We start from the raw sequence: 27708 nt of genomic DNA, 5'->3' as shown, positions 1-27708 counted from the left end.
AACATGTAGAGATTCTTCAAAAAGGAATAATGTTCTCATTCTTTCTCAAGAAGTTATTAAGTTAAAACTTTTGCTTCAGGGTAAGTAGCATGCAGCTTCTGACCTCCTTGTCCCTGTTATAAAGAAAAGTAACAATAACATTGTCAAACCAGAATAAAGACAGTAGCATGAAAGGTCTTCCAAGCATTGTGAAAAAACTCAAAAGTAATAAGGTACACTACTACAGTAATCTATTTGATGAGGGGAGGAAATATTTTCTTTCATACTAGCTTTTGAAGTAGAATAAAATGTTTTCTATGTACTGTCTGGTTTAAATAATTTCTTCTATTACAAAAGATTCTTGGTTTCTTCAACATTTTTATTTACAAGAAACTAAAGAAATGCAAACATTGCTAAAAACTGGTAAGTGATATTAGAACAATTTCTGTCTTTCCATCACCACAGGAGTAGAACAATAAAGATTTTAGTCCTCATCCTATAAAAATTCATGTATGAGTTTCATTTCAAGCCTATAAACAATTCCTGTTACAGTGAATAAGGATATATTCTTTTGGTAAACCAAGGATGTGATTTACTTGGTAACAAAACTATACACTAAATATCGGCTACATTGAAATGAACAGTTGGCTTGTGTCCACTTTACCAAGCAATATAGGTCATTCAAAATAACTGATCTGTCCTCCTCAAAACTGTAACTCCCGAGTCTTTCGTCAAAGCTTGTAGATGATAATCATTTTCTGTAGTCTCCAAAACGCTGACAAAAATATCAAATGGCACAAGCTATCCCTGTGAGAGAGTCATCAAAACAGCTGTCACACTGTACAGTGAATATTCACTCATTTAGAATGATGTTGAAATACATTTAATATTCTACAAAGCTTTGAGCCAGTACATGATTTTAATTTTTTTCCTCAAAGCAAAATGACAAGCAAAAAGAAAAAATTGGCTTAATGTCAATATTGTCATTCTCCACCAACCCTGTAAACTCATCAGAAAAACATACATTAGTTTAAACAAAAAACAATTTTCCATGAGGTCAGTCAACACTGGTTTGATAAGAATTCTATTTTATCCATATGTTTGTCTTCATTAGGAGTATTTTGTATTTGTTGCTGACATTATTTTGTCTATACAATATCAGGACAAATTGGAAAATAATTGTCTGATGCATGCTGATTTGTTCTTTTAAAATACTGATTTAACTTCATCTTTTGTCTAGTTTTCTAAAAATTCACCACTCTGAGAGCTGGAAACCATTATTAACATTCCAGACACTATTTTGTCCTGTTAAATGGAATTTATCATGTTAGGGTGATAAAAAGATAGTGTGCCATCAAGATAAGGCAAACAGATTTTTTTTTTTTTTAAGACCACATACATAAAAATTGGTATTGCAGTGTAATATTCCTTTTTTTTTTTTTTTTTTTTAATAAATACAACAGTAACTGCTAATAGTTTAGACAACAGCTCCCTATATTCAATGCAAGATAAGCTTACTGTGACAGGCATGTATATGCTTCCTAGGAAACCAAAAGAATAGACAAATTTATTTGTTCACTTTCCAATGTATACAAAAAAAAAATCACATGTAAATTATTTCCACCCATTGATCATAAGACCCACATTAATCAGCTGCACCTTTGCCAGTGACCATTATACTTTGTTTCTGGGAGGAAAAAAATATACAAGAGCAGTTCTTTATGCAAATTGTTATAGCTATGCACTAAAATCAGTGGAGCTATTAAAATTTACATCAGTTAAGGATTTGTCAACATGCATACAGATATATTATAGTACAAAACTGACCAGAACATAAGTATAAATATTTATAGCGATCTCTCTATTTTTCCCTCAAGTTTCCATAATGTAACCTCTTAAAAAAAAAAATAAAAAAATCTTTTTAGTGCTTTTGAAGTACACAAAACTCACATTCACTCTGGCCAGGAGTTTTACTCAGTATATACTTTCTACAAGTGAGAGCTCCAATACAAATAGATATATCTCCATAATTCTCCCCTGAAATTCAGTAGCAAAAGTAGATCATGTCACTTCTGATCATTTCTTTTCAGTACACTAATAAAATGCAACTTTGACAATTTTATACAGAAACAATCTTTTAAAATAAACAGATTTGCACACAACCCTAGCACTGAGAACATGAGAGCTGAGAAGTGGCACAAAACCCTAGCACTGAGAACTGAGCGCTGAGAAGTATTAACTATTTTCCTTTAGGTATTTTTGTTTGTTAGCGATACTCAACAGGCCTCAATCTATTCTGATTAAAATTCAAGATAGAAAATTTAATATTCTAAAACATTTCATTTTCTGCCCCAAAAGACACTGGTGGAAGAGGTACAAAATGGAGAGAAAAGCAAGCAGCCCAACCTAGAGGCACCAGTATAGTCCAAAGACAGGGTTACAGTTGTATCTTGCAAGCACAGACAGGCCAGGATCAGGAATCAGTGGAACCAGGTAACTTTTCCAAATCACATCTCATTTTTTCATTCTGTCACAGTCATTCAAATAAGGAAAAAAAAAATCATTTTTCCTTTCTCTTAGGGAGGCTCTTAAAGACCTGAAGAATTTCAAAAGTAGACAAAGATAGTCAGGTTTCTCCTCTGATTGCCTCAAGGACAAGCAATTCATCTCTTAGGAATGGCTATTCCAAGTTAAACCAAAGGTCCACACGCAGCACAGTACCGTGCTTCGAAATTCTTTGGGAAAGGGTGTAATGACAGCACAGATACACAGAGAGGGCTTCTTCCACTGACACATCATCCCAGCATCCACCAACCTAAGCCTGAAGAACTTCCTGAGCCGAAGGCTCAGGCTGTATTTGTCTTAAATTCACAGCAGCTTCTTTTACAATTCACACAGGGCTAGTACCAAAGCACTAGTCTGAGACATGACAAATTGGGCGTAATTGTCCTCCTTCACGCCTTACCTTTTGCTCTCTCAACTTTCCACTTGCAACTACCTGCACAACAGCAACGCAGCATTAAAAGGGCTGAAATAGCTCTCACAACTCCACCCAACTTACAAAAGACTAAAGAAATGGAAAGATCAGATCAAAACAGCCAGCTGGTACCTCTAATCACAGAAAACACCCCAAAGTGTTAACGCCTGCCACTGACCTGCCAGCCCATGACATCCCTGCAGTCACCCAGCATCTTGGATCCCTAGCATACTCAAAAAACACAAAATAAAGCAACCCCCAAAACCTGCACACAACAACTTCCCTCGCCCCGAATCGGTCACATTCACTCACCATATCCCACCTCTCCTTCCCTTCACCTCAGGGCGAGGGACGGTCAGGGTTCAGCCCCTCCCCGCAGCGCAGCCTGGCCACGGCGCCTCTGCGCTGCTCTCCCCCAGTCCAAGGTAAGGCAAAACACAACCGCTTACAACTCTCCAAGCACCTGGCCTTCAAAACCATTCATGCCTACATAAATTCGGACTCTAAGTCCATCAAGCCCGTTTTCCCAGCTCCAGTCTGAGACACAAGAGTGGCCAACAGCAGGTACGAGGGGAGGAATATGCGGACAGGGCAGGCAGTACTCCGAGTGAGATTTTTCTGATGCACTTTCCCAGGCTTCGCCGATTTGCTTCTCAAGGACACTGAGAGCCAGAGATGCTGTTTCGGCATTGTTAATGGATTCTTCTTTTACAGTTTTAGCCAACGTTAATCACCACAGATCCACAACTCTATTGTATATTATAATATTGTATATTGTTATAGCAACATAGAAACAAGAGACTCAGCTTTGATCAAATTTATTTTGTATCGTGATCTAAAACTGTCGTAAGTAAAAACAGTTAAAAATATTCTATAGCTTCTCAAACTCTGATAAATCTCTTGCTCCTTGGCAAGCCAGTGAAAATGTTCATGCTCAAAACAGTGAACTTGCTTAGTGTCTACCACTATGCAACACTTCAATCCAATTTTTACAGGATTTTGTTAAAAGCATTGCGGTGAGACCCAAAGCCTGTTTACTGCCAAATGCTGATTTCTGGATAAAATGCAACTGTGACTGGAACTTGGCACCTTTCTCCTTTTTCAGATCTCTCTTTACCTGATGCTAACTGGAGAATAGGAGAAGGCTGTCTACCCCTTAGTTCTGCTTTTCTTGCTCCCCTCCTTTTCCCTCAAAACTAGCAGTCCTCTCTTTCTTCAGTACTTCCAACAGTTCACTAGGTTCCCTATTCTCATCCTAAAAATAGTTAGCATATTCCTAATCAAAACAGAGAAAAAAAGCTTGGAGTCAAGCACAGAGGAGTTTGTTTTGCCAAGCTGAAATACCAATCTTTTAAACAATAATTACAGCAAAAAAAGAAAAAAATCACTGCATTAACATGATTAGATCACACTATACTGATCCAGTTCAGCTTAATTTATATCACGTTAACCGACCATTAGAGGCACTGGAGCTTTGATGGGAACTAATTAGTCTTCCCCCTTCAAAGGAGGCCAATTGCTCAGTGACAGAACAAGAGCAAATAAAGCCTCCCCTAACAAAGCTCTTTCTGGAGGCAGCATTTAACACCGATTACGTTATTCAGAACAATCCACTTCGGCCTGCAAAAAGTAGGCAGGGGCCCTTATTAATAAAGACAAATGAGCTCAAAAACTAATCTATCAAATGGATTATATTTAATCAAACAAAAAAAAAAGCGCCATCATCATTAGCAGCCCTTTGAAGAAAGCCAAGAAGTCTGCCAACTTTCCAACTTTCAACAGTCGTGCATGGTAATCTATGACATCCAGATTTCCAAATGCAATCCCAACCCTGTAATTACATAACAGTTTGCTGACAAAGCTCAGCCTACATTAAAATACCAATTATAATCATTTTGTATTGAGATTACTTTTCATTGTGTTTCATAATGCTACAACAAGCAAAGTTCAGAGAAATACCAGATGCTAAAAAGAACAAAAACATTGCCAACAATTCAGTCCTAGATCATTTCACACATGATCAACATTTCTTGTTTTCTACCTCAGTTCCACTAGAAGTCAATGACATTTTAAATAATAAGGAGGAAGAGACCCATTAAGGCCTACGTTATTTGGTCCCAAGTTAAAGAAACAGCAGGACCTTCTTCACCAGACTGTTGATTCTCTTGTTTATTTAATCTCAAAGATTACTGAGGTTGCACTACAAATTTAGATAGAAAGCAGGTGGTGTTTGGACTTTGAAATGTTTCTGTCTTCCTGTGTCAGTTTGGGATATCACAAGGTTGGGCAGGACAGCCACTGAATACAGAACTGTATTTTACTTAATATACTGAAGGCAAAAAGCAAATATGACCAAGATTATTTAGCCTTCCCCCCAAAACACACATCCAGAGGACACAGAGAGAAATCTATTATTACAAACAAATTGTTTTAAACATATACATGACAACACAGTTTTAGAGGGCAGAAATAACTCCACTGCAGCTGCAAAACTCATGAGATTTTGCTGAAAAAATCTACATACATCCTGTCTAGACTTACCTGTCTACACTATCTTCACAACAGTAGTTAGTTAATACCAAACCATGGTAAAGATAAAACCATCATTTTCTTTTTATCTTATTTTATCTCTGTATTGTGATTTCTTGACATACCTGGGGTAGTGTTTATCCAAAGAGTGGAAAGTACTTACAGATAATGCTAATATTTATATTTATGCTAAAAAAAATGAAAAGTATTTGTGAGAAGAAAATACTGTTCTGTTTCTTGTAGAAACTGAGCCACAGAAGTCACTGATTTCCATAACAAACCAAGGTAAACCCACAATCCAACTCCAAAACTCCTTTTCTAAAAACTCCCAGCTCTTCCAGTGCTCTAATCACTGCAGCCGGAGACTGCACTGCATGTATTACAGCAGCAAGCTGCACATTAATTCACATATTGCAAAGTAAACTTTCCTACTGATTTCCACAGTAGAAAATCCTCTAGTCCCACGAGAAGTGGGGCAATGGAGAATGGAGAAAACAAGAAATCAGTGCCTTGTCTTTTTTCCAGCCTGCAAATAGCAGCCTCCTCCAGCACACAAACCGCCTGCAGCAGAGCAGAGACCCGCAGCAGCTCCACTGCCTGCACGGTACAACCCAATTCTCCTTCTACCACACCACTTGAATACAAGCACATCTCTCAAAGTTGACAAGGGATTTTCTGGTAATGCAGTAATGTTGCAAGAAGACAAAATAAACGGTGTAGCGAAATGTCTTCTTTTCATTTATTTTAAGCTGTACAAAGTCAAAAAAAAATCTCTCTCAAAAAAAAAAAAAAAAAACCCTCAAGTGACCTTTAGATTGCTGGTTCTGCTCTTTTTAATCCTTCTAGCCTGCAGGAAATGTTCTTGACTGCAGACCTGCTCTGTAGAGCAATCCTGAAGTTGTTTATAAAAGCTTTATGTAATGCAATGGCTGTCTTTCTCTTTTGTGTGGAAGACAATGTTTTAACTGGAAACCCATCCATTTAAAATGCTTTGGAGTTCTGCAATAAATCTACTACTCTAAAATAATACTAACACAGTGAGAATGGATACCTAGGTCAAATGACAAATATGTGCTTGGGCATACAGTCTTGTGACAGGCTCATGCCTTGGCACATGGGAGCACAGCATGGTAGAAGGTCCCCTGTGCAAGGGGGCTGCTGGAACATGTGCAGGACAGCAGACTACTCCAGCTGCAGAGCCACACTGTTACTTCCACATCCTCCAGGACCCTGCGCAGCTGGGATCAGTGTATTATAGACCTGCGTCTGCATCTAGCTCAAGGGATATGAGAAAATAAAATCTTATGTGGTAAACGCAGGAAATAAATGAGCTTTAGTGCAGAGGCTCAAAGCAGATGGCAGAACAGCATGAGACTTGAGGGGCCACCTGAGGGAAGACAGAACCTGAACCCTGTTCCAGGTTTTGAGCATTCCTGGAGACGCATGTAATCATGTTATCATTGGTGGGAGCCACTGGTGGTTGAATTTTGTCAAGAAAAGGCTGTTTGCTCCTGAGGAGGAGAAAGGCTGTACAGGCATAATACAATCTGCCAAGACTGATACTTTGAAGGTAAAAAAGTTTTAAAAGCATAGGCAAAAACAGCAGAGAGAAACAGAAATCACCCCAACCTCTCAAAATTCAGAGACTAGATCAACTGGGATTGCAAATTAACCTGGAATCTCAGCCAGAATGATAGATAAATATCACTTCACAACATTATCTCTGAACTTATAAAATCTTTTAGGCAATTTGGATACAAAAATATATTGCTTTTCTTTGTTTCCATTAGGCTAAACAGGGAAGCAATTATAAAATTAGTGTTACTGGGAGAGAAAGAAAGAAAAAGAAAGAATACTTAGCAAAGCTAGTTAAAGTTTGAAATAAGACTAAATTAACTTTGTAGGACCTCATGCTCAGCTCTTTCATTGTACCTCCTCCTCCCCTTTAAAGAACTCAGCTTTCCTTGCAACAATAGATCAAAAGTCATCATACCTCATTATTCTAAATCCCACTATTTATCATTACATTAATTTAATCTAGCTCAAACAAGCAAATGGTGTTGAACAGCCACTTGCCCTCTCTCTTGAACTTCTACCAGTAGTTATGTCCAATTTTGATCCTCAAGAGTGGCAAACATATTCATATATTCAGCTTCTCATCTGCTGAGTGATGAGTATTTTGGCTAGCAGCATTGTAATGACAGGCTAAGCTGGACAGAGAACATTTTATTGGTCTAAAATAGTTGTTCCTTTCTCTGATGCAAAGAACTAAGACAATTAATGTCTCCCCATTGAAATGGCAGGAGATGTAAAACAAATTCCACTGAAAAGATTGGACCCTGGGAGAAAACTTGCCAAATTGCAACCTCAACTTTATTTCATACTACTATATGGAAATAAATCATTAAATGAGACCCAAGGAGATTCCTAATTACTAATGATGCTAATTGCAAAATTACCATTACGCAAACCCATTATTATCCACTTACTCCTAGTTAAACTAAGTATCAGCTGCTACAGATACCAAATATGGTACAATCCTACCAAAACTTCCCTGCCTTGGAAAGCTGATTCTGATCAGCTCTGGTGAAGTAACCAATAAAAACACAAAAGTTTGCTCAATCAGAGAAACCCACAAGCCCACACTCCTATCAGTTTCACTTCTCACAGTTGGGCAAATATCCTTAAATTTCACTCAGTCGATATATCTATCTTCTCATCCCAAACAATCAGGAGAAATGCTAGATACTTTGGCAGCAAAAAGTGGTGATCGAAGGTGGTCTCAGTGTTAGCTTGAAATTCCTATATTCTCTCCTAATCATTGGACTTGTTTTCCCCTTTCTGTTCCTTTCTCACGAGACTCCACATCTCCCTCATCCCTCTTGCTTAGAAAGACAGTGACAAGAAAATTGAGCGTGAAAGTTTCTAGTGCATCTACAATATTTAGACAGTACCAAATACCATTACTAGAAATCATACAACTTTGTATTCATTCAACTGCTTTTTTGTTTGCTTCTTTGTTTTTATCACGGACAGGTTTGTCAGCATAATTTATATGCTTATGGTTGTTTGTGGTGCAACTTCTTGATTAGCAGATAAAGTCTTCCAAAAAAAAAAAAAATGGCAACATGCTTGGAAAGCAGATGTGTAAGTGCTACGCTTAGCCCAAACATAAGGCTGTTCCACAGTCAAAAATCTTCTGCTGAAAACACACTTTTTGCAACTCTGGGTGCTCTCGGCTTTTTGATCCACTTTTCCAGCACAGTTGTACACATGGATCACAGCACTGAAATATCAGCTAGGCCCTGTTCTTTCTAGGACATGTGAGCTACCAAACCAACACATTTGTACTCTTCTGATAGTTTCTTTATATTTACACAATTTGTGTGGTTAGGGAGAGAAGCTGGCTCTCTGATCTTGTCTCTAGAGACTTACAACAGTGTGAGGTACCCATGTACTGATTTGTTTTTCACTTCCTGACATAAAAGCATCTTCTGTGATTCATTATCTCCTATACCATCCGCAGCAGCAGGAGCCATTGTGAGACATCAGCAAATCTACCCAAATTCAGCTTTTTCAAAGAAGATGCAAGTACTGCCAAAAAGAACCAGTAACATTTTATGAGATCCTGTTGTTACTGAGTTTTTTGTTCCTTATATTCCCTAATTTTGTGCCATGCCAAGATATTAGCAGGACAGTTAAATAAATAAAGGATAGAAAGCATATCAACAGACATCTTCAGCTACAGAAATTGTCTTCTAGAGCAGTTTAGAACTGACCAGGAAAAAACATTTCGAAAAAGTGGTTAACACAATTAGCCCCAAATTACCTCTTGTTTTTGTAGCTTGCAACTTATGCATGCCAAAGATGATGGTATGAACCTCTGATAATTCATCTCAAGTCTCATCTTTTCATCTTTTTGCAAGAGGTGGTTAAATACACTTTTTTTTCTGGTTCTAAGCAACAGGCATATGGATATTCAGACAACAAGCTCAATTCTCCTCGTCATTCCTAGCATCAGTCAGGAACTGCTCCCTAGCTCCTCTGGAGTTTGTCTAGTTAAGGCACCAGCTAACGGTACAACTTTTGGCCCATGGTGGCTTTGCTGGCAAACTGACAGAAAGGGGGCAAACTGGTGAAGTGTAGCACAAGGCTTTACCACTGGGGATTATTTTCAGAATTGTGGCTCTTTAACCAACTGACCTGGAGTTTACTTCAGAAATGATTGTCTGATACATCTGAAAAGCTAGTTATATGACGAAGGAACTGCCATGGAATGAGAAACAGAATAATCTTACAAAACGAAGACAGTTAATGCTGCCAGATTAGTATCTGTCATTGTTCCATATCCCCTATAGAAATGCCAACGGTATCTTTCTGTTCTTAAGATATATTTTTTTTCCTAAACGTAGACTACCTTTCAATACACAGAAAAATATATTCAACACATGCAGCATTAAATATAAAGTGAAATCTACTCTCTAGGTTCATTTTAGATTCATGGCATTTAAACATATTTAAATATAAACATATTTCCAGAATGATGGATATCAAGTTTTAAAAATGGGGAGGAAAAAAGGAGGAAGATTAAAAGCAGAGTAAGCAATTTTATGCTGTACAAGAGTTCTCACTATCAGCCATGGACTTACAGATTTTTACCTAGTACTCTAAAATATAAAAGCAAATACAACTATTCAAAAGATTAGATAAGAGAGCACAAATGCACATGCTGTGAGTTCCCATTTTAAATAAGGATTTTATAGTTTTTAAAAGAGCTTATTCAGTAAGGCTGAAATGACTGCAGAATGAGACATATGTCAGCATTATTTAATCTATATAATTTCTGCATATCACAAGACATTAATATTATAGCAAGCAAGCAGTTTTTGTATTTCCTTCCTCTCTTTACTACATTCTTAGGCTGGAAGCAAATTTAGGTAAATTGTTTTTCACTCACAATGAAGAATGAATGGTGACACTTCCTTACTTCTACCTGTACAAGTAGCAATATGTAGCTGCATCCTGCCTATTTACAAGATAAGAATCATAGACAACTAGGATTTCAGTAATTTTGCAGCATACAGAAATTTCTACCAAAGAGTGGGTATCCAATCCTGTTTCCTCTGAAAGCTGAAACCTTGGCCTGGACAGTTACAGAAGAAGAAAGGTGAAGACTTAATTGTGAATAGGGGGAGAACGCAAGTTCACTGATGTACTGAAACATATTCTTTTGGCATGGGAAATGGAAGGACGCTTTGATCCCACAGTTTATTTGAAACCAGAAATAATACCCCCAATTTTCCAAAAGTGATTATAAAAACCTTAGTAACAGCTCACAATCACTTTAAATTCATAAGGGAGATATGCTTAAATCATCCACATCTACATAAATCCTTAAAATATTAGGGACAATTTGAGCACGCACGCATGAAGTTTCAAAAAACACAACCAACAGAGGAAGTATATAAGGATCTGCAAGAAGAAAAGTAATGAATTGATGGTCTGAGCATTGAAAAATCTAGTCAATATATTTATGTTGTTCAGAAGAAAGAGGTAAATATGGAAAAAAAATAATAACTGAGGCTCATTAGGTGTGCTCCTACTGGAAATATTCCTGTATCTGACTCTGCCACTCAAAATATTGAAGCACATTTGAGGCTTATATACTTATATGTATGGAGACAAATTTATGATGTCAAAATTTAACTCCTAACACTACATAATCAACAATATATACAGGACAGACTTTTAAGTGTGCCATGCAGTAGTAAGTAAACTTTGAAAGCCTTCTCTGTCAGGGATGCTATCCTCTGTAATGCAAAGAGAAATCAAGTTGCTCAGCATTTCACAATGGGCTCAAAGGATTAACCCTCAAGTTTCCAAAATTGTCATAGACAGATCTCTAAAAACCTATCTTTACAATATATATACTAATAGCCAACAGGAGTAGTGTGGGCCAACTGCTGAAATTTGCATAATGGGTTTTTCACCTAAATGGAAAAATGTTTTTTTCGCATGACTGAAAAACCCATCCCAACAAAAAAGCTAGTTCCTTCATATCAATATAATAAAACTCCCCATGTAAGGTGAATAATAAAAAAAAGTTGGAAACTTCCTGTTTCAATATGTGCAAATCAACTCCAAATACTTGGGAATAGCATGAGAACTTCCAGGACTGATACGTAGGGAGGTGAAGGACAAGAAGCTGTGGCAAATCACCATGCCAGAATCACGGCCAGAATTCTTGCATCATCTTCCCAAGTATCTGGTGCCAACAGCTAATAGTTGCTGGCATCATATTATAGCATGAAAAATGTTTAAACTAATTCATGCTGCATACTTGAACAACATTAAAATCACTCCTAAGTCTTAGGAGTTGAAATGGTAAACACACAAAAAGAAAAGAAACATCCACACTGGAATATTAATAAAATGCAAAACACAAAAAAACAAACAAAAAAACCCCCACATACTGGGGAAAAGAAGGAGCATGTTTTTTAAACTGAATTTCACCTAGGTAGGTATAATTTAATTGTCACCCACTGAAACGCTTGCATGGGACAGAAGTCATCACACATTCTGTCAATACCTAGATTAGACTTAGCTCTGTAATATACCTGTGACAGACAAAATTATCCTCATTTTCACAGAGACTGAAGCAGCTGAGATAACAGCAAGTCAACAGTAAGGCCACAAATTCCTGGTTCCCCATGCTATAATCAAAGAGCACGACATTTTTCAACAGAACATCAATCTACCCCAACACCATTCTGGAAGGAAGCCTTTTTTTTTTTTTTTTTTTTTTTTCCTTTTCAACTTTTAAACATACAAAACAAGTCTCAGAGCTGATTAATAATCCTGCCACACAGAACTCTAGCCTTGCTGACAGCCAAAACAAATAAACAGAAAAGCTCCAAGTGGCCCCATTGCAGGTCATCCTGAAGACAGGAATAGAATAGTTCATTGCATTACAAGTAGTTAAAAGGCTTATCCTCCTCAATTAAAGTCTTTAAAATTGCTGATAGAAGATACAAATGTTTTCCATTTAGCAAGCAAATCTTTACTAAATGTCTCCATGATCTAATTTATGCCAGCTCTTAGTTAATATTGAAGGTGTTCCCACCCCATATATTTTTGTGCATGTAGTGCAACTGCCACAACCATTAAAGTTTTTCATCTTTACCATTTCCAGTTCATTTCCACAAGGGTGATAGAAAAAGTGACTCATGTAGCTCAAGGCTTAGAGACCATTAGCTTTCCAAGCACTGCGGATATGCTCCAAGTAGCATTAGGCAAAATCTCCAGGATCCCCTTGAGCTCTACAGGGCACTACCACAGCTCTACAAGAAAACCAGCAGAAACAGCACTGAGAAGTACAAAACAATCTATCAAACCATTTATTTCTCCAGACTCTCCTCTGTTCTTATTTCTCCTGATTTAAGCTTGAGAAGGAAAAGTGATCTACTGAATAATGTACTTATTTATTTATTTTTAGGGCCTACTCAAGGTAGTAACTTTTCTGGAAGCTTATGCTTTTCAGTCAAAGCTAATTTGGCCTGCTTACACACCCTCTTTTCTTTTTTCTCCCTACAAAGTTTTCTTTCCCATCATATGCAACTGAATTATAGCCAATTCTACCTAACCATTTCAAAACTTTTTCCACCCTGTTTTCTACACCTGCTGCTTGTTATACTCAAGGTAGTTTGTAAAACAGATGGTGCACACAATAATTACGTGACAGGACCCAAATTATAACATAAACTGAGTTTTGAAGGATTGTAGTCTCATGGTTCTTCCATTCACCACACCAAGCTTTGTTAGGGAAAACTTGTATTTTACTTGTAACCATATTGCTCTAATTTCAAATCAGACAGAATGGTTAAAACTTGTTTCATGTTCTAGTACAATACCCTATAGCTCTTTAAAGTAATTGTTATGACCAAAATTTAAGATAAGTGCTATGGAAAATTCTCTTCCCCAAACATAACTCAATGGAGAAATAACAGAAAATGATTAAATTGGGTAAAGTCATATATGTAAGACAAAAATCTCTCACTTCCTGTAAAGATACAACTTTCACTTGGTGAACTAGAGAGAGTGAGAGAGAGAGAGAGATTGACAGAGGAGTCCTCTCAAAATATTTATCATGCTTACTCTAGATTATTGCTAAATTTCTTCCCATTTTATCAATGCTTTTACTATTCTTTAAATTTTTATTTATAGGATTGCTTTTGAAGCTCATGCACAGTGTTTTTTACTTCCTCTGCAATCCTGACTTAAAGAAAGAATTAAACATGTAGTGAAACTAAACTTAGTGAGAATCTTATAGAGCTATTTCTGCACAAATTAAAAAGATAAAACCATTTCCAATGTAGGTTTTTATTCACAGCTCTTCATATTCCACTTTACTTCATACTCCAGGCTACATTGTGAAACAAGCAGTATGACCTTAGTGTTACACTGTAAGGCAGAAGAAATTTGATTTATTTCTGATTGTGGTACCCAACAACTTTAAAAAATCAGTCATATGGCATTTCACTATTAATCTTAGTTTTCTTCCCTAGCGATAAGTCTACCACATAAGGAAACCAGAAAAAAAATCATTGCTAAATTTTCTTCAAGTTCTTCTTGAGTCCTGTCAGAAACACTATGCAAATGTAAAGCATTATTACCATGTAGCGAAAATAATGAAACCATGGGCAGAGACAAAATAAAAACGGTAGGGTCAGCTTCAGATTTTCTGCTTACTTCCACAGTAAGAAAATCTTCCGGGGGGAATAAGGTATACCAAACATCCCTGCGGTCTCGCAAACCAAGTAAATTAATTGTTAAATAGCCCCAAGACATTCCCTACATTTCCTTGCTGCATGACAACTGCCTTTTTTTTTCCCTCTCCCTATACTTATGAATATTACCCTTCCTCAAAAGAACTAGGATGTAGACTAAAAATTACGCCAGAAAGTAGTCTACACCATGGACTTCTTATACTGTTATCCTGTACTCATTTCAAATCTCCAGCCTGAGAATCAACCAGCCCTAATCATTAGCTCACACAGACTCATTCAGGCACCTACACGGTTGTTTAGCAAACCAAACTGAGCATGTTTGACAAGTAGGCAGAGATGATTCTAAGGTCCCAGTGACTGGGTGACCACAAAAAAAATGTTAAATACTGAAGTCAAAGTGCATGAATGATAAAATTCAATATTCAAACATATCTTGGCTATTAGCTGCATTGCATGAACTGTAACTGGTGCTCAGCTCCTCCTTACATTCGACTTTTCCCACTTCTTTTGGTTTTATGTCCTGCAAAGGCATGGACTGACCTTAGCTTAATTCCTCTCTTGCTAGATAAGACAGCTCCTCAGAAACAAAGGCAAATGTTAGAAAAGTGATAATTTGTGTCCTCTATAAAGAAATACAAAAGTCTGCTAGAATGGGTTTTGTTATGCCCTGATAGAAAACACTGGGAAGAGACAAGTTCTCCTGAAATTGTTTAGGCAATAACTGAGCACGGTACTTCTGATGATCAAAAGGCAGTTCTTGACACAATTGCAGGCATGAAGCTTTCAATGGCTTTTCACACACAGGCAGTGAACAGGGAGAGGACACTCCATATCCACATATCCACCCAACAACACTTTTACAAACAAAAAGACATATCAGTAGTATTTTATATATAAAGCTTACAATAAATCTCACGCAATAGACTTGAAGATGACATGAGTCAGGAAAAGGGGTTATAAACGAAACCTACCCATAGAATCACAGAATCGGTAAGGTTGGAAGAGACCTCTGGAGATCATCTAGTCCAACCTCCCTGCTCAAGCAGGGTCACCTAGAGCATGTTGCACAAGACTGCATCCAGGCGGGTTCTGAATATCTGTCTCCAGAGAAGGAGACTCCACAACCTCTCTAGGCAACCTGCTCCAGGGCTCTGTCCCTCTCAGACTAGAGAAATTCCTCCTCATATTCACGCGGAACTTCCTGTGGTTCAGTTTGTGCCTGCTGCCTCTTGTCCTCTCTCTGGGCACCCCTGAGAACAGTTTGGCACCATCCCCTTGACACCTTCCCTTCAGATACTTACCCTTCCAACTCTAAAACAAAGAAATGAGGAAAAAGTAAAGAAAATTGACATGAACCTAATTTTAAAATGTAACTGTACATTAAGTGCTTAGGCTTACCTACCTTTTTCAGGTATGATTCAGGAAATTTTATGATTTTAATTTATAAGAAAAAAGAACTATGAAAATGAAAGGGCTTTTGCAAAATATTTTCCTGGCCACAACTAAAAATAAATTTGTGGGCATTGGCCTGATACCCAATTTATCATAAACTGAGCACACAGTTTTGTATGAGATGGAATGCAGCAATGCATATTAGGCTTGAGATACATAAACAGCAATTATGAATAAACATGCACTTGCTTATATTCTCACCAGAAATAGAACTCCATGACCTCCTACTCATAGGGAAGCTGAACAAATGCATCCAGTGTTAATTATATTTGGAAATCAACCTACACTTGTAGCATTTTAATGAAGATTTTACTCTTAACTTTATCCTAATATTTCTTCTGTTTGTTGACACAAATTGCTTTCCTTATTCTGCTAACATAGATTACTAAATTGACTAATGAATCCTAATTCAAAGTAATGTATTGTAGGTGCTGCTAAGAAATATCTTGCATTGATAAGGCAGATATATTTTGTTCTCAAAGATCTCCAAAATCCAAAAACAATGCTGCCTGGTGCCAACAAGATCTGAGGGAGTAATGCAAAGATCAAACATACTTTTCCGGTCATATCATTAAGTGATATAATTTGCTTCTACTTGCACTTAAAAAGACACTCACACAGATTATCATAATTTAGTATACAGACTTTTCAAAGGACTAATGACGCTATTCAACTCCCTGGTTCTCTTCTGCCTACACAATACATGCAAAAACCCCCCTTAATGATAGCAGTATTTTTAGTTGGTACTAATTCCTTTTATGTTGAAAAGAAACTCTTTCAAAAATATTGAGTGGAATGAAAACCAACTACTGAAAATGTGAGGGTACAAATCAAGTGTTTAAAGTTTGATAGGAAGAATAAACAAAGGATTTTCAAGAGAGCAGACCACTTTAACTGACAGATGTGTTGTCCATGTAGGCTGTTGATATAACTGATTTTGTTTTAACTTAGGAAGAAGAAAGGACAGTACTGTAAAGTGCACAAGCACATCTCTCAAGAGACAATCTACTAATACACAGAAACTACCATATTGCATCAAACTTGTGTCTCTTCTTCTCTCACTTTAATTGCAACTTCATAAAGCTCAAAAAATTTTGGTAGGAAAAAAACTTAGTTTGACATATATGAAAGATACATACAAGTTTCCACTTTATATAGGCTTTGAGTTTCTTCTTCATCCTACTCTAAAAGAGAGCACCTAGGTCTACCCTCACTTAGATCTGCTGTTACTCTGTTGTTGATCTGTGTCAATTCTAAAGTGAACTGAAAAGGAAAAAGCAGGACAACATCCAAGAAGAGGGTAGCATGCAGCATTACTGCCTATACAGAGGGGTGTAATCAGCTCCCATGTATACATGTATGTGACCTCTCCAATGAATTTAATGAAATCTGTGCATCCCCTTTCAAAGTAGAATTTATATATAAGAAAGAATTAAACTCTTTGGAAAATAAGTATTTTCTCTATAATCCTTATCACCTCAAATGCAGTTAAGATACCATCTGGAAAACTAGCTACACATCAGAAATTCTGTACAACAGAAAACTTAGGAAGACTGCTATTTCAGGAAAAAAGTATAATCTTTGCTATACGAGAGTCCCAAGAATCTGCAGTCACAGCATTCGTTTCCCAGAAGTTTATCAACTGTCTTATCAAAATGTCCCTTAGAAATCCCTTCTTTTCTAATAAAAGTCTGTTTTAAGATTACTGAACTGTTAAGAAATCTGCCACATTACAGTCCATTAAATGTCAGCTTTCATCTTAGTGTTATTTAGTATGACAGCGCCTGGATATCTCTTACTGTTCTAAGAAACATGAGTATTTAAAATTAGGAGGTCTTTAAAAGGGTTACTATTTTATCTAATATCGACAACTTTTATTACTTAGAAAAGTTTCAGACACTTTCAAAATGCTTATAAACACTGAGTGACTTCTGACATAGTATGAGCGCATGCAATACTATGCAAGACAGCAGGTCTAAATTTGGTTCAATACGGAGTCATCTTGGGCTTGATTTCACTCAGTGGAGTCACAGTTTCACAATCAATAGAGCAGGTAGATATTTCATTCAATATCTTAAGTAGTTAAGTGGTTCTGTCTATTATTAAAAGAACTATGCATATACACATACATATATGTATATGTATTGTACATATACTATATATATATATACATATATATATATACACACACACAAAAATATTTAAGTCTTTATCCCTCATCCACTATTTCACAGGATTCCAGACCATTCCTCACACGTTAAAGTCTAAAGAATAAAAAGCAAGGACTAATTTATCTCAAGGTTATGTGGAAACACCACTAAACAATAAAACCATAGTGTCAAAGATTTATCTTGACATTAGAATATGTCTCAGTGAAGTTAAAGCCTTATCATATTATTAACTGCTGATAATTCTGTGTTTAATATTGAGGATCAGAATTTAAAAACAGTCACAACCTTGGATAAACGGCATGTCAAGTATACTGGAGCTTCCAAAGAGTGATCAAATGACAAGCATGAAAAATCCAACTCCAGCTCAGAGGACAGTTGATACAAGAGCAAATTGTCTAGGAAGGGCAGGGCAACATTGCAAGGAAGAAAAGTAGATTACCCTCCTGAAACACCTCCCCATCTGGTACAGGTGATATTTTCCAATGGCTTTTATGTGATCTAAAAGTACATCATTACAAAATCCTGCCCCCACTCAAAGAAATGGTAAAACTTTCTTTGACTTCCAATGGGAAGCTTCCCAGAGCCTGCACTCAGGGAGACTCTCAGGCCATTCAGTGTTACATGCAAGTGAATAAAACCACAATGAATTTTACTAAGGGCAGAGCAGTAGCCAGCAGAGAGTGGAGACTGTTTAAAAGGGCTTCTCAGAAGCTCTTTTGACCTAAATCAAGTTGGAGATTTTCCAAGGACTATCTGGTATTTAGTCATCACACTGCAGGTCTATTTTTCTCTTTTGTCTGGCTGTCTGCTTATTTTCCTTCTTGAGGATCCAGCATCAAACAGAATAAAAATGACCTTTGACCACAGCTTTTTGTAGCATGCAATGAAAGAACGGGTCCAAAAAAAGTTCAGTGTTAGAAAGAGCACCTAATGAACTTGAAAGGAATGTTGGAAGGGGTTGGGAAAACAACATTACATCTTGCAATCACGTATCTGTAGTATTTCTTTATTCTATGACCACACATATAAGTCATCACAGCTGGTCTTTTTCAAAGTTACACAACAGAAAAGAGACTACATAAGTCTTTAACCAGAGACTTTACAGTTCTAAAGCCTTAAATTTTACCTGCTGGAAATAAACATTCCCTATTTCACTTAAGAAAAAAAATAGTACTTTTTGCACTGACATTCTACTATCTTCCAAGAAAAATTATACGAGAGTGACAGAAAACACTTGCTCACTAGGGGCATATTAAAATCACATTTTAATATAATGCCATGCTGCATAATATATTCATCTGACAACCAACTGGGAAAGCTGTAAACTAAAACATGAAAAATTACATCGAGCAACACCAGAGCCTTCCAAAAAATATGGTGCCTAACAGAACTCCAAACAAGCTATTAATATTACTTGCATGCAATACGCATGGATATATTAGTAAACTCCTTCCTCCCATCCAAGTCACCCGGTTAGTCAGATTCCTTCTTCCTGGTGTCAGCTTTATTTAAATAACAGCAGCCATGATAGGTCTATGTCACTTTCTTTCCCTTTTCCTAGAACAAGCCATCATAGGCACTGAGTAACATAAGCAAAGGAAGAAGGCAGTGGGACCTATATCAATGGTCTGAGTGCCTCTGAATATCCGGGGGGGGGGGGGGGGGGGGGAGAAACAATAACTTAAAAACTTAACACTTTACAGTATGTTCAATGGGGTAGAGAAACAGGCATGTCAAAATAAGGAATACATTGAGTTAAAAATATCTTTGTTACAGCAAAGCAATAGTGCAGCAAATATTGTCATTAACAGAAGCATTCATAGCTCTCCAATTGACAGAATACAAAGCAGAAAAGTTCTAACTTTAATCCTGCCATTTATGTCCCCTTGCATCATGTTGGTAAAAAGACATGGGACATGTGCGCTCATATATAAAAATAATAAAAGTTTCCATATTTTCTTCTCTGGTGCTCCGATGTATTGAGTGACCATCACACTGTTTGTGTTTTGCCACCACATCTTCCAACTTCATATCTCTCCCCTCAGGCTGAAGACATGTGAAATAGGGAGAGCTAATGAACAACTCATTAAAAGGAACAGTTCTAATCTAATCTAATCTAATCTTTCTCCCTGACCCAGGCAGCGCTGCCCCCTCTGTGCATTTGCCAGATGCTGTTGAACCAGGCCAGTATGGTCAACTGGAGAAAAATTTGCCACTTCTTTCGTTGAGAAAAGTTTCTTGAAGGTTGGTGCCTGGAGTCAGCTCAAAGGAGATACAGCAAGGTCCAGAGCCAGAATGTAGGTGACCACAGGGCACTCAGGTGGGATGAGGGAAAGAGCAGGACTCATGCTACCCCACCCCAGTACCTCTGAGGTGTTACACTGGCTCACTTGATTTAATGCAACTTCTCTCAGAAGTTCTCTACTAATTTCCTTACTCAGAAGATCGATAAAGTTCTGAAATTATTGCTGTTTATCACAGGTAATAACCGGGCAATTAACACCTCTGTGAGATTGCACCAAAGCATCACATACTGCACCTCCTCTGCCTGGATTGTACATTCAATAATGATCTAAAAGCAATCAATGAAAGGACCATGACCAACCTCCATTTTAAGCTTAATAATTCCATAGGAGAAAAAAAAAATCATACGGAAAGAATGTTTCGCAAGCTGTGACTCAGTTTATGACAGTTAAGCAATGATCACTTTCTGATACTCAGCTTTATCTTCAGCAGTGCAAATCCTCTACACTAGATAACAGAGCATGAAAATTTCATAAGAAATCTGGTAAAGCTCAGGCCAAACCACAGTGCCAACATAAGATACTAAAACAGTTTGAGTGGGGAATACGTAGCACGTAAGATTTTTCCTCTGAGTCCTTCTAACTGAATGTTTCAACCTGCATGTTTTGTCAGGGAAAATTGTAAACTATGTAACAATAGTTCAATCACCTATAAAAATTCCAGATAAAGTACAGTTGATTATACTACTTCTACATTTTCCACCCATGGCAAAAGAAATTCCACTACTGTGCAAACAGACAGAAAAAATACAAAGTCATGTATTGCACTTCTTCATTTCTTTAAAAGAAGCTCTACCCTTTGTTTATATCAGAAAAAAATCTAAAAGATACATATTGTAACAAAACACTTGATAAAACAATTAAAACATGCATAAACATCCTTAAGAGAAATCTTATGCTAGAATATATTAATCAATTAGAAACCAGAAACAAGTAAGTTAAAGCTATGAGTAATCTCTATATGAAGTACTTCTACTAGCATTTTTCAAACCATTCTCAGGCGAAAGTAAAAAAAAAAATAAATAGAGAAAAGCCAATAATATTTAATTGGTAACATAACAAACATTTTATATATTGTGGAAATGAATTTCAAGTACATTTCATGCAGCCTTTTCAGAACAGAGAACCCACATGATCCCGAGAAAACAGTTCGTGGAACACAGTACTACTACAAACACCCATTAGTAAATATTAACAAATAACAGACAGACTGAATGTATCTATAAATACAAGACATTGCACTTCATGGAAACATTTTAGTCACACTGTGGTCTTTATCACTATTAAAAAAAACAAAAAAAGTTCAAAAACCAGTCGATTCAACCAACCTATGTTTTCATTGGAACATTATTTTCCTCCCAAGAGCTTTAACATGATAATTTAAATAGAAAAAGTATCTTTTGGTTAATACTTTAAAATTTAAGTATTACATTTATATAAACAGCTAAACCTTTTTCAGTCAGTCAGTCGTGCTCAAACACTGACTGATGAGAAAAAATACATAGTTTGATTTCACTTTAGGTTACATATCATATTCTAGTTGTAGCTACTGAACTTCCCCTCAAAAATAAATCATGAACACAAAGAAAGGATTATTTATGAGTTGTCAAATAATCATATTTTAACACTTACTTTTGTGAAGATCTGAAAAAAGTCAATTGCAGGTGGCAGCTGAGAGGCATCCTGGATCTCTGCTTTCAAATACAGCTGCAATGTCAGTGCAAGGTGCCTGAGGCCTTCTTTCATTTCTTCACTTAGCTGCTCAGTATCTTAAGGGGAATTAAAAACAAAAGTATACCAAGATGTAAAAAGAATCTTTCACCAACATCTTCAAAGTATCCAATAGCAGCCATACAGTCTAGACATTTCCCACCTCAAAATTAATTTTGACAGAGGGCAATTCTGACAGAGGCCAGACACTTGTCATTTTTTTGACAGCTACCTATCAACAGAAAGTAGAGTTTATAAAGTTGCTACTACTGAAGCATATAAATATGCTGTTGATTGAAAGATCAAAAGTCAATAAGGCAGATGTATAGGCACATGTAAACATTAGGTACAAAAATTAGACATCTGGACTTGTAATATTAAAGAAAGTGTTTCACTTGGTGAACTAGAGAGAGGTCATGCAGCAATTCCTTCCTCCTTGCAGAAGTGTGTATTTTCATATTGCATCCTCCATAAGATGTGTCAGCAACACTATGCTGGCAGATGAAAAGTGAGACAGTTTTAGAGACAAAGGGATTTCCATCACAGAAACTGGAAAATAGAAAGGATATGAAGGAATATTAAGTAAATACAATTTCTATATTAAACAAAGAAGCACCATTTTTCATGTGGAGAATTAGGTTATGGAACACTTAAACAGGATGTACACAAGACCACAGGATGCCAAAAAACTTGACATGACCTGAAAGCTCATGGTGATCAGGACAGATACCAGAGGACTAGAAGAAAGCAAGTATCACTCCAATCTTCAGAAAGGGCAAGAGGGAAGATCCGGAAAAATACAGGCCGGTCAGCCTCAACTTGATCCCTGGGAAGACGATGGAGGAACTAATCCTGGATACTATTTCCAGACACATGAAGAACAAGGTGATCAGGAGTAGACAGCATGGACTACCAAAAAGGAATCATGCTTCACCAACCTTATAGTCTTCTATGATGAGCTTGGTAGATGACGGGAGAGCAGTAGATGTTGTTTCCTTCAACTTCAGTAAGGCTTCTGACATTGTCTCCCGTAACATCTTCACAGACAAGCTGACGAAGTACAGACTAAATAACTGGACAGTGAAGTGGACTGAAAATGGCTGAACTGCCAGGCTCAGAAGGCTGTGATCAGTAGCATAAAGTCCAGTTGCAGGCCAGTTACTAGTGCTGTCCTCCAGGGGTTGACACTGGGGTCAATATGGTTAAACACCTTCATTAATAACCTGGATGATGGGACCACATGCACCCTCAGCAAGCTTGCAGATGATACAAAACTAGGAGGAGTGGCTGATACACTAGAGGGTTGTGCTGCCATGGTGACTCTGTTGTGGCTGTCTACTACAGGCCACCTGATCAGGAAGAGGTCAATGACAGCTGGAAGTAACCTCATGACCACAGGTCCTGGTTCTCATGGGGGACTTCAAGCATCCTGACAGCTGCTGGAAAGACAACACAGCTAGGCACAAATGGTCAAGGAAGTTCCTGCAGAGCATTGATGATAACTTTTTGACACAAGTGGTGGAAAAGCCAATGAGAAATGTGCTGCTGGACCTTGTACTAAAAAACAAGGACAGACTGGTTGGAGATGTGAAGGTTGGGGGCAGCCTTGGCTACAGTGACTATGAGGTGGAGGAGTTCAGGATCCTGCACGGAGTAAGCAGGGCAGTAAGTAGGATGGCAACCCTGGAATTCAAGTGAGCAAACTTAGGCCTCTTCTGGGACCTCTTCAGAGGAATCCCATAGGTTAGGGCCCTAGAAGGAAAAGGGTCTAAGAGAGCTGGTTAATATTGAAGCATCACTTCCTCCAAGCTCAAGAGTGGTGCATCCCTATGAGTAAGAAGTCAAACAAATGGGGCAGAAGATGTGCCTGGATGAGCAAGGAGCTCCTGCCAAAACAGAAGAAGAAAGTATCCAGAAAGTGGGAAAAGGGACAGGACACTTGGGAGGAACATAGGAATGTTGTCAGAGTATGCAGGAATGTGACAAGGAAAGCTAAGGCTCATTTGGAACTGAGTCTGGCAAGGGATATCAAGGACAACAAGAAGGGCTTCTTCAAATACATCAGCAGCAAAAGGAAGATAAGGAAAAATGTGAGCCTGCTGCTAAATGGGTTGGCTGCCCTGGTGAAGAAGGATACAGAGAAGGGAGAGTTACTGAATGCCTGCTCTGCTTCAAACTTTACTGCCAGCCTTAGCAGACCCTGGAGACAAGACAACTTTCCCTTGGTCAAGGAGGACTGTGTTAGAGATCACATAGGCAAATCTGATACCCACAAATCCATGGGCCCCGATGGGATGAACCCACGAGTGCTGCGGGAGCTGGTAAGACGTTATTGCTAGGCCACACTCCATCATCTTGGAAAGGCCACTGAGAAAAGGAGAGGTGCCTGAGGACTAGAAGAATGCCAGTGTCACTCCAGTCTTCAAAAAGGGCAAGAAGGAGGACCTAGGAAACTACAGACCACCTTCATCGCTGGAAAAGTGATGGAACAACTCATCCTGGGTGGCATCCTAAGCATGCTGAGGAAAAGAAGGTGATCAGGAGTAGTCAGTACTGCTTTACCAAGGGGAATTTATGCTTCACCAATCTGACAGCCTTCTGTGATGGAATGACTGGCTGGGTACACGAGGGGAGAACAGTGGATGCTGTCTACCTTCACTTCAGCAAGGCTTTCAACACTGTCTCCCACAACATCCTCCTAGGCAAGCTCAGAAAGTGTGGGTGAGATGAGTAGACAGTGAGGTGGATAGAGAGCTGGCTGAAAGGCAGAGCTCAGAGGGTTGTCGTCACTGCTGCAGAGTCCAGTTGGAGGCCTGTAGCTAGTGGTGTCCCCCAGGGGTCAGCACTGGGTCCAGTCTTGTTCAAATTAACCATCATTGACCTGGACAAAGACTGAGTGGGGATCTTATCAATGTCTGCAAATAGCTGAAGGCAGGGTGTCAAGAGGATGGGGCCAAACTCTTCTCAGTAGTGCCCAGAGAGAGGACAAGAGGCAGCAGGCACAAACTGAAACACAGGAAGAATATGTGGAGAAATTTCTTTCCTGTGAGGGTCACAGAGCACAGGCAGAGGTTGCCCAGAGAGGTTGTGGAGTCTCCTTCTCTGGAGATATTCAAACCCAACCTGGATGCAACTCTTGTCTAACATGCTCTAGGTGACTCTGCTTGAGTGGGGGGGGGGAGGACTAGATGATCTCCAGAGGTCCCTTCCAACCTCAACCATTCTGTGATTCTGTGCATAAAAATGCTTCTGAGACAGCAAGAGTCATCTAAACAGCACACTGTAAAAGGATACTACAGTTTAGGACAAATGTGAACAAGACTACTGAATCCAAGCGTAACTTCAGAAAGAATTTAGAGAGACAGAAGCAGAATACAGTCACCCAAATTGGAATCTGTCCAGGACACCAGACCTAAAAATCCTAACAAAAAGTCCCATGAGATCTTTAATGCCTAATGTTCAAGGCCTGATTTTCATAACACATCAAAAAAACAAGGCAGAAAAAAATGAAACAAAATTTGTAAATGCCTTTACTTTGTGTTTTTAGGAATGTGTTTAATTGTGTCAGAACCCTGGTGTGGGAGAGAGAATGTACTATAAAAAGTCTGTGGAAAGTTTCCTAAATAAGGCATGGGGATTTAATTATGCAGCTCTGATACTCATACAAGTAACACAGAAAAATATCTGCCCACAATATTGCACACAAACTCCTTTCTGTATTTTGAATCTTGGTAAGCATAACCACAGTTGATCTCAGAATGGTCTTAAAGGATACCGTGCCTACAGTATCACATATATAACTACAAGCCTTGTAATGAATGAGGTCTAGCAAAAGTACCAGTGCACACAGTCACAACTCCTCCTTAATCTTCGTTTCAGAGTACAAAATGAATTTGAAGGAAATATGGAACTGATAATAAAACCTCATAAAGGGCTAAGCTCCTCCAAATGTTTTAAATAGAAAGTATTACATATTTTTATCATATAATGATTCCGTGTGTAAAATATCATGTAAACTGAATTAAAGCACATAAACCACCCACACTGAAAGTCATCCAACTGTATAAGATAACACTGAAAAGTCATAGTGCAAAGGAGACTAAGACAGCATAGTTAAAACATTAATTTTCAAATCTTCTGGACTTCCAAAAGAAGATAAAGGAGTATCACTAAAAATCATTCTATCTAACACTTACGATTACAGTGTTAAAACACTATCTTATATTATACAGCTAGTTCCCGAGAAGGTTTTTGCTTCAGAAGGTCACATGTTTGCAATTCATGTGATTCCCCCTCCAATGATATTTTTCCTCCTATATTATTTCAGTCTCTAATAAAGAAGCTTTCCTTTCACACTGATTCTGCCAAGTATCAACGGAAAATAAATCCCAAATCTGTATCAACACCATCTGTAAGTTGTGCAGGAGATGGGAAAAACATAAGTGGAATTACAGTAAATGGGAAAAATGTAAATGAAATAGCAGCTTTTTGAGGATACTGGACCAGCAAAGTATCATAGGTACTACAAATTATCTTACCATCCCAAAAAGACCTGTCCAACTGCAAAATTATAAACATACCTTATTCATTCTAGCAAGGAAGTTGTAAAAACAACAAAAGTAAACAATTAGCCAAAACCTTTACGAAAGTTTATGCAAGTGTTGTAACTCATTAGCGCTGTGTTCCATAGAGTATCAGCTTTGATTTTTATGTAGAAGTCCTGAACATTTTGCATTTTGGAGTTAAAAAGATTACACAGGAAAAGCTCTTAGTGTAAAAACAGGCAATGTGGATCTCTTATCTTCTCGTGAAGTGACTGGTTATGGAACTGCTGTTTCTAAAGCAGTGATACAGCAGCCCTCACATCTGTATAGCATCTGCATTTCCTTCAGAATGAGTTTTACTACAAGCTTTTGGCATTTTACAGACTTTTGTACCATTTGTCCATTGCAGCTCAGTCTCGTTCAATGACAAGCTTCTCTACAGCAACTTATCACTGTTTTCCCTTTGTCTCTAAAGGGAAACAGAGCATCTCCTGAGGAGATGAATTTTGTATGGAATTAAAAGTTCAACAACAACAAAAAAATTATGTCTACATTAGCCAAATTTGCTTTACAAAATTTTTTTCCCTCCTTCCAATTCCTCCTCTGCCACTCTGCAATCAGCCACTGGTACAATAGCTAACCATAAGTCTTTTTCTCCTGGATCCCAGTAGTGCCCTGAAGCATAAAAGCCAGTAACTTTATTTGAAGCAACTTGAATTGTTGCTCTTAATTCAAATAATCATCTAATTCCCTGTAAAACTTTGTTATTCAATGAACAATTTGAAAGTAATTGAGCAGTGAATCCTACTGTGTGAAATTTCAGACAACCATCCCCTTTGTCCTTCTTAATTTTTTGCTTTATTAGCATCTTTTGCCCTTGCAGCTTGGGAGAAGGTGACATAATGTCAGGATCCACAGCAATAGAACAACATACTATAGATACTGTACTTTCTAGGTTTGCCTGTATGTTTTTTTTTTTGTTTGTTTGTTTTTTTTTTTTTTTTTTTAACTATATCAATATATCAGGTTGTTTTAAATCCAAACCTTTAAACATCACAAAAAAGATGCCAAGTAAGCAAAATATAAGTAAGATTGCTGGTAAGCAAAATATTCATGTTACTCTACAAAATCCCTTTAAATAAGATTTCTCTTCTGCTGCAAGAATAAACTAAGCATGGAACTAAGTATGTATTTCTTCTCTTATAAATCTTAAAATTTTAACTTAGTGCAAACTCTAGAAAAATATTTTCTATTTTA

At 37.6% G+C, this 27708-nt stretch overlaps 1 protein-coding gene across 1 annotated transcript in view; it reads right to left on the bottom strand.

Moving 5' to 3' along the window:
* The window catches only part of SMYD3 (SET and MYND domain containing 3), a 413849-nt gene that overhangs the window by 325497 nt on the left and 60644 nt on the right, over nt 1–27708 (bottom strand). Inside the window, exon 5 of the mRNA XM_062573635.1 lies at nt 21830–21966. Within this exon, the coding sequence (XP_062429619.1) occupies nt 21830–21966 (137 nt within the window). The remainder of the gene's footprint in view (nt 1–21829; nt 21967–27708) is intronic.

The sequence above is a fragment of the Rhea pennata genome, chromosome 3 (assembly GCF_028389875.1).
Source record: "Rhea pennata isolate bPtePen1 chromosome 3, bPtePen1.pri, whole genome shotgun sequence".
NCBI lineage: Eukaryota > Metazoa > Chordata > Aves > Rheiformes > Rheidae > Rhea > Rhea pennata.
The sequence above is the reverse complement of the archived record's forward strand: the minus strand, read 5'-3'. Positions and strand labels throughout refer to the sequence as shown.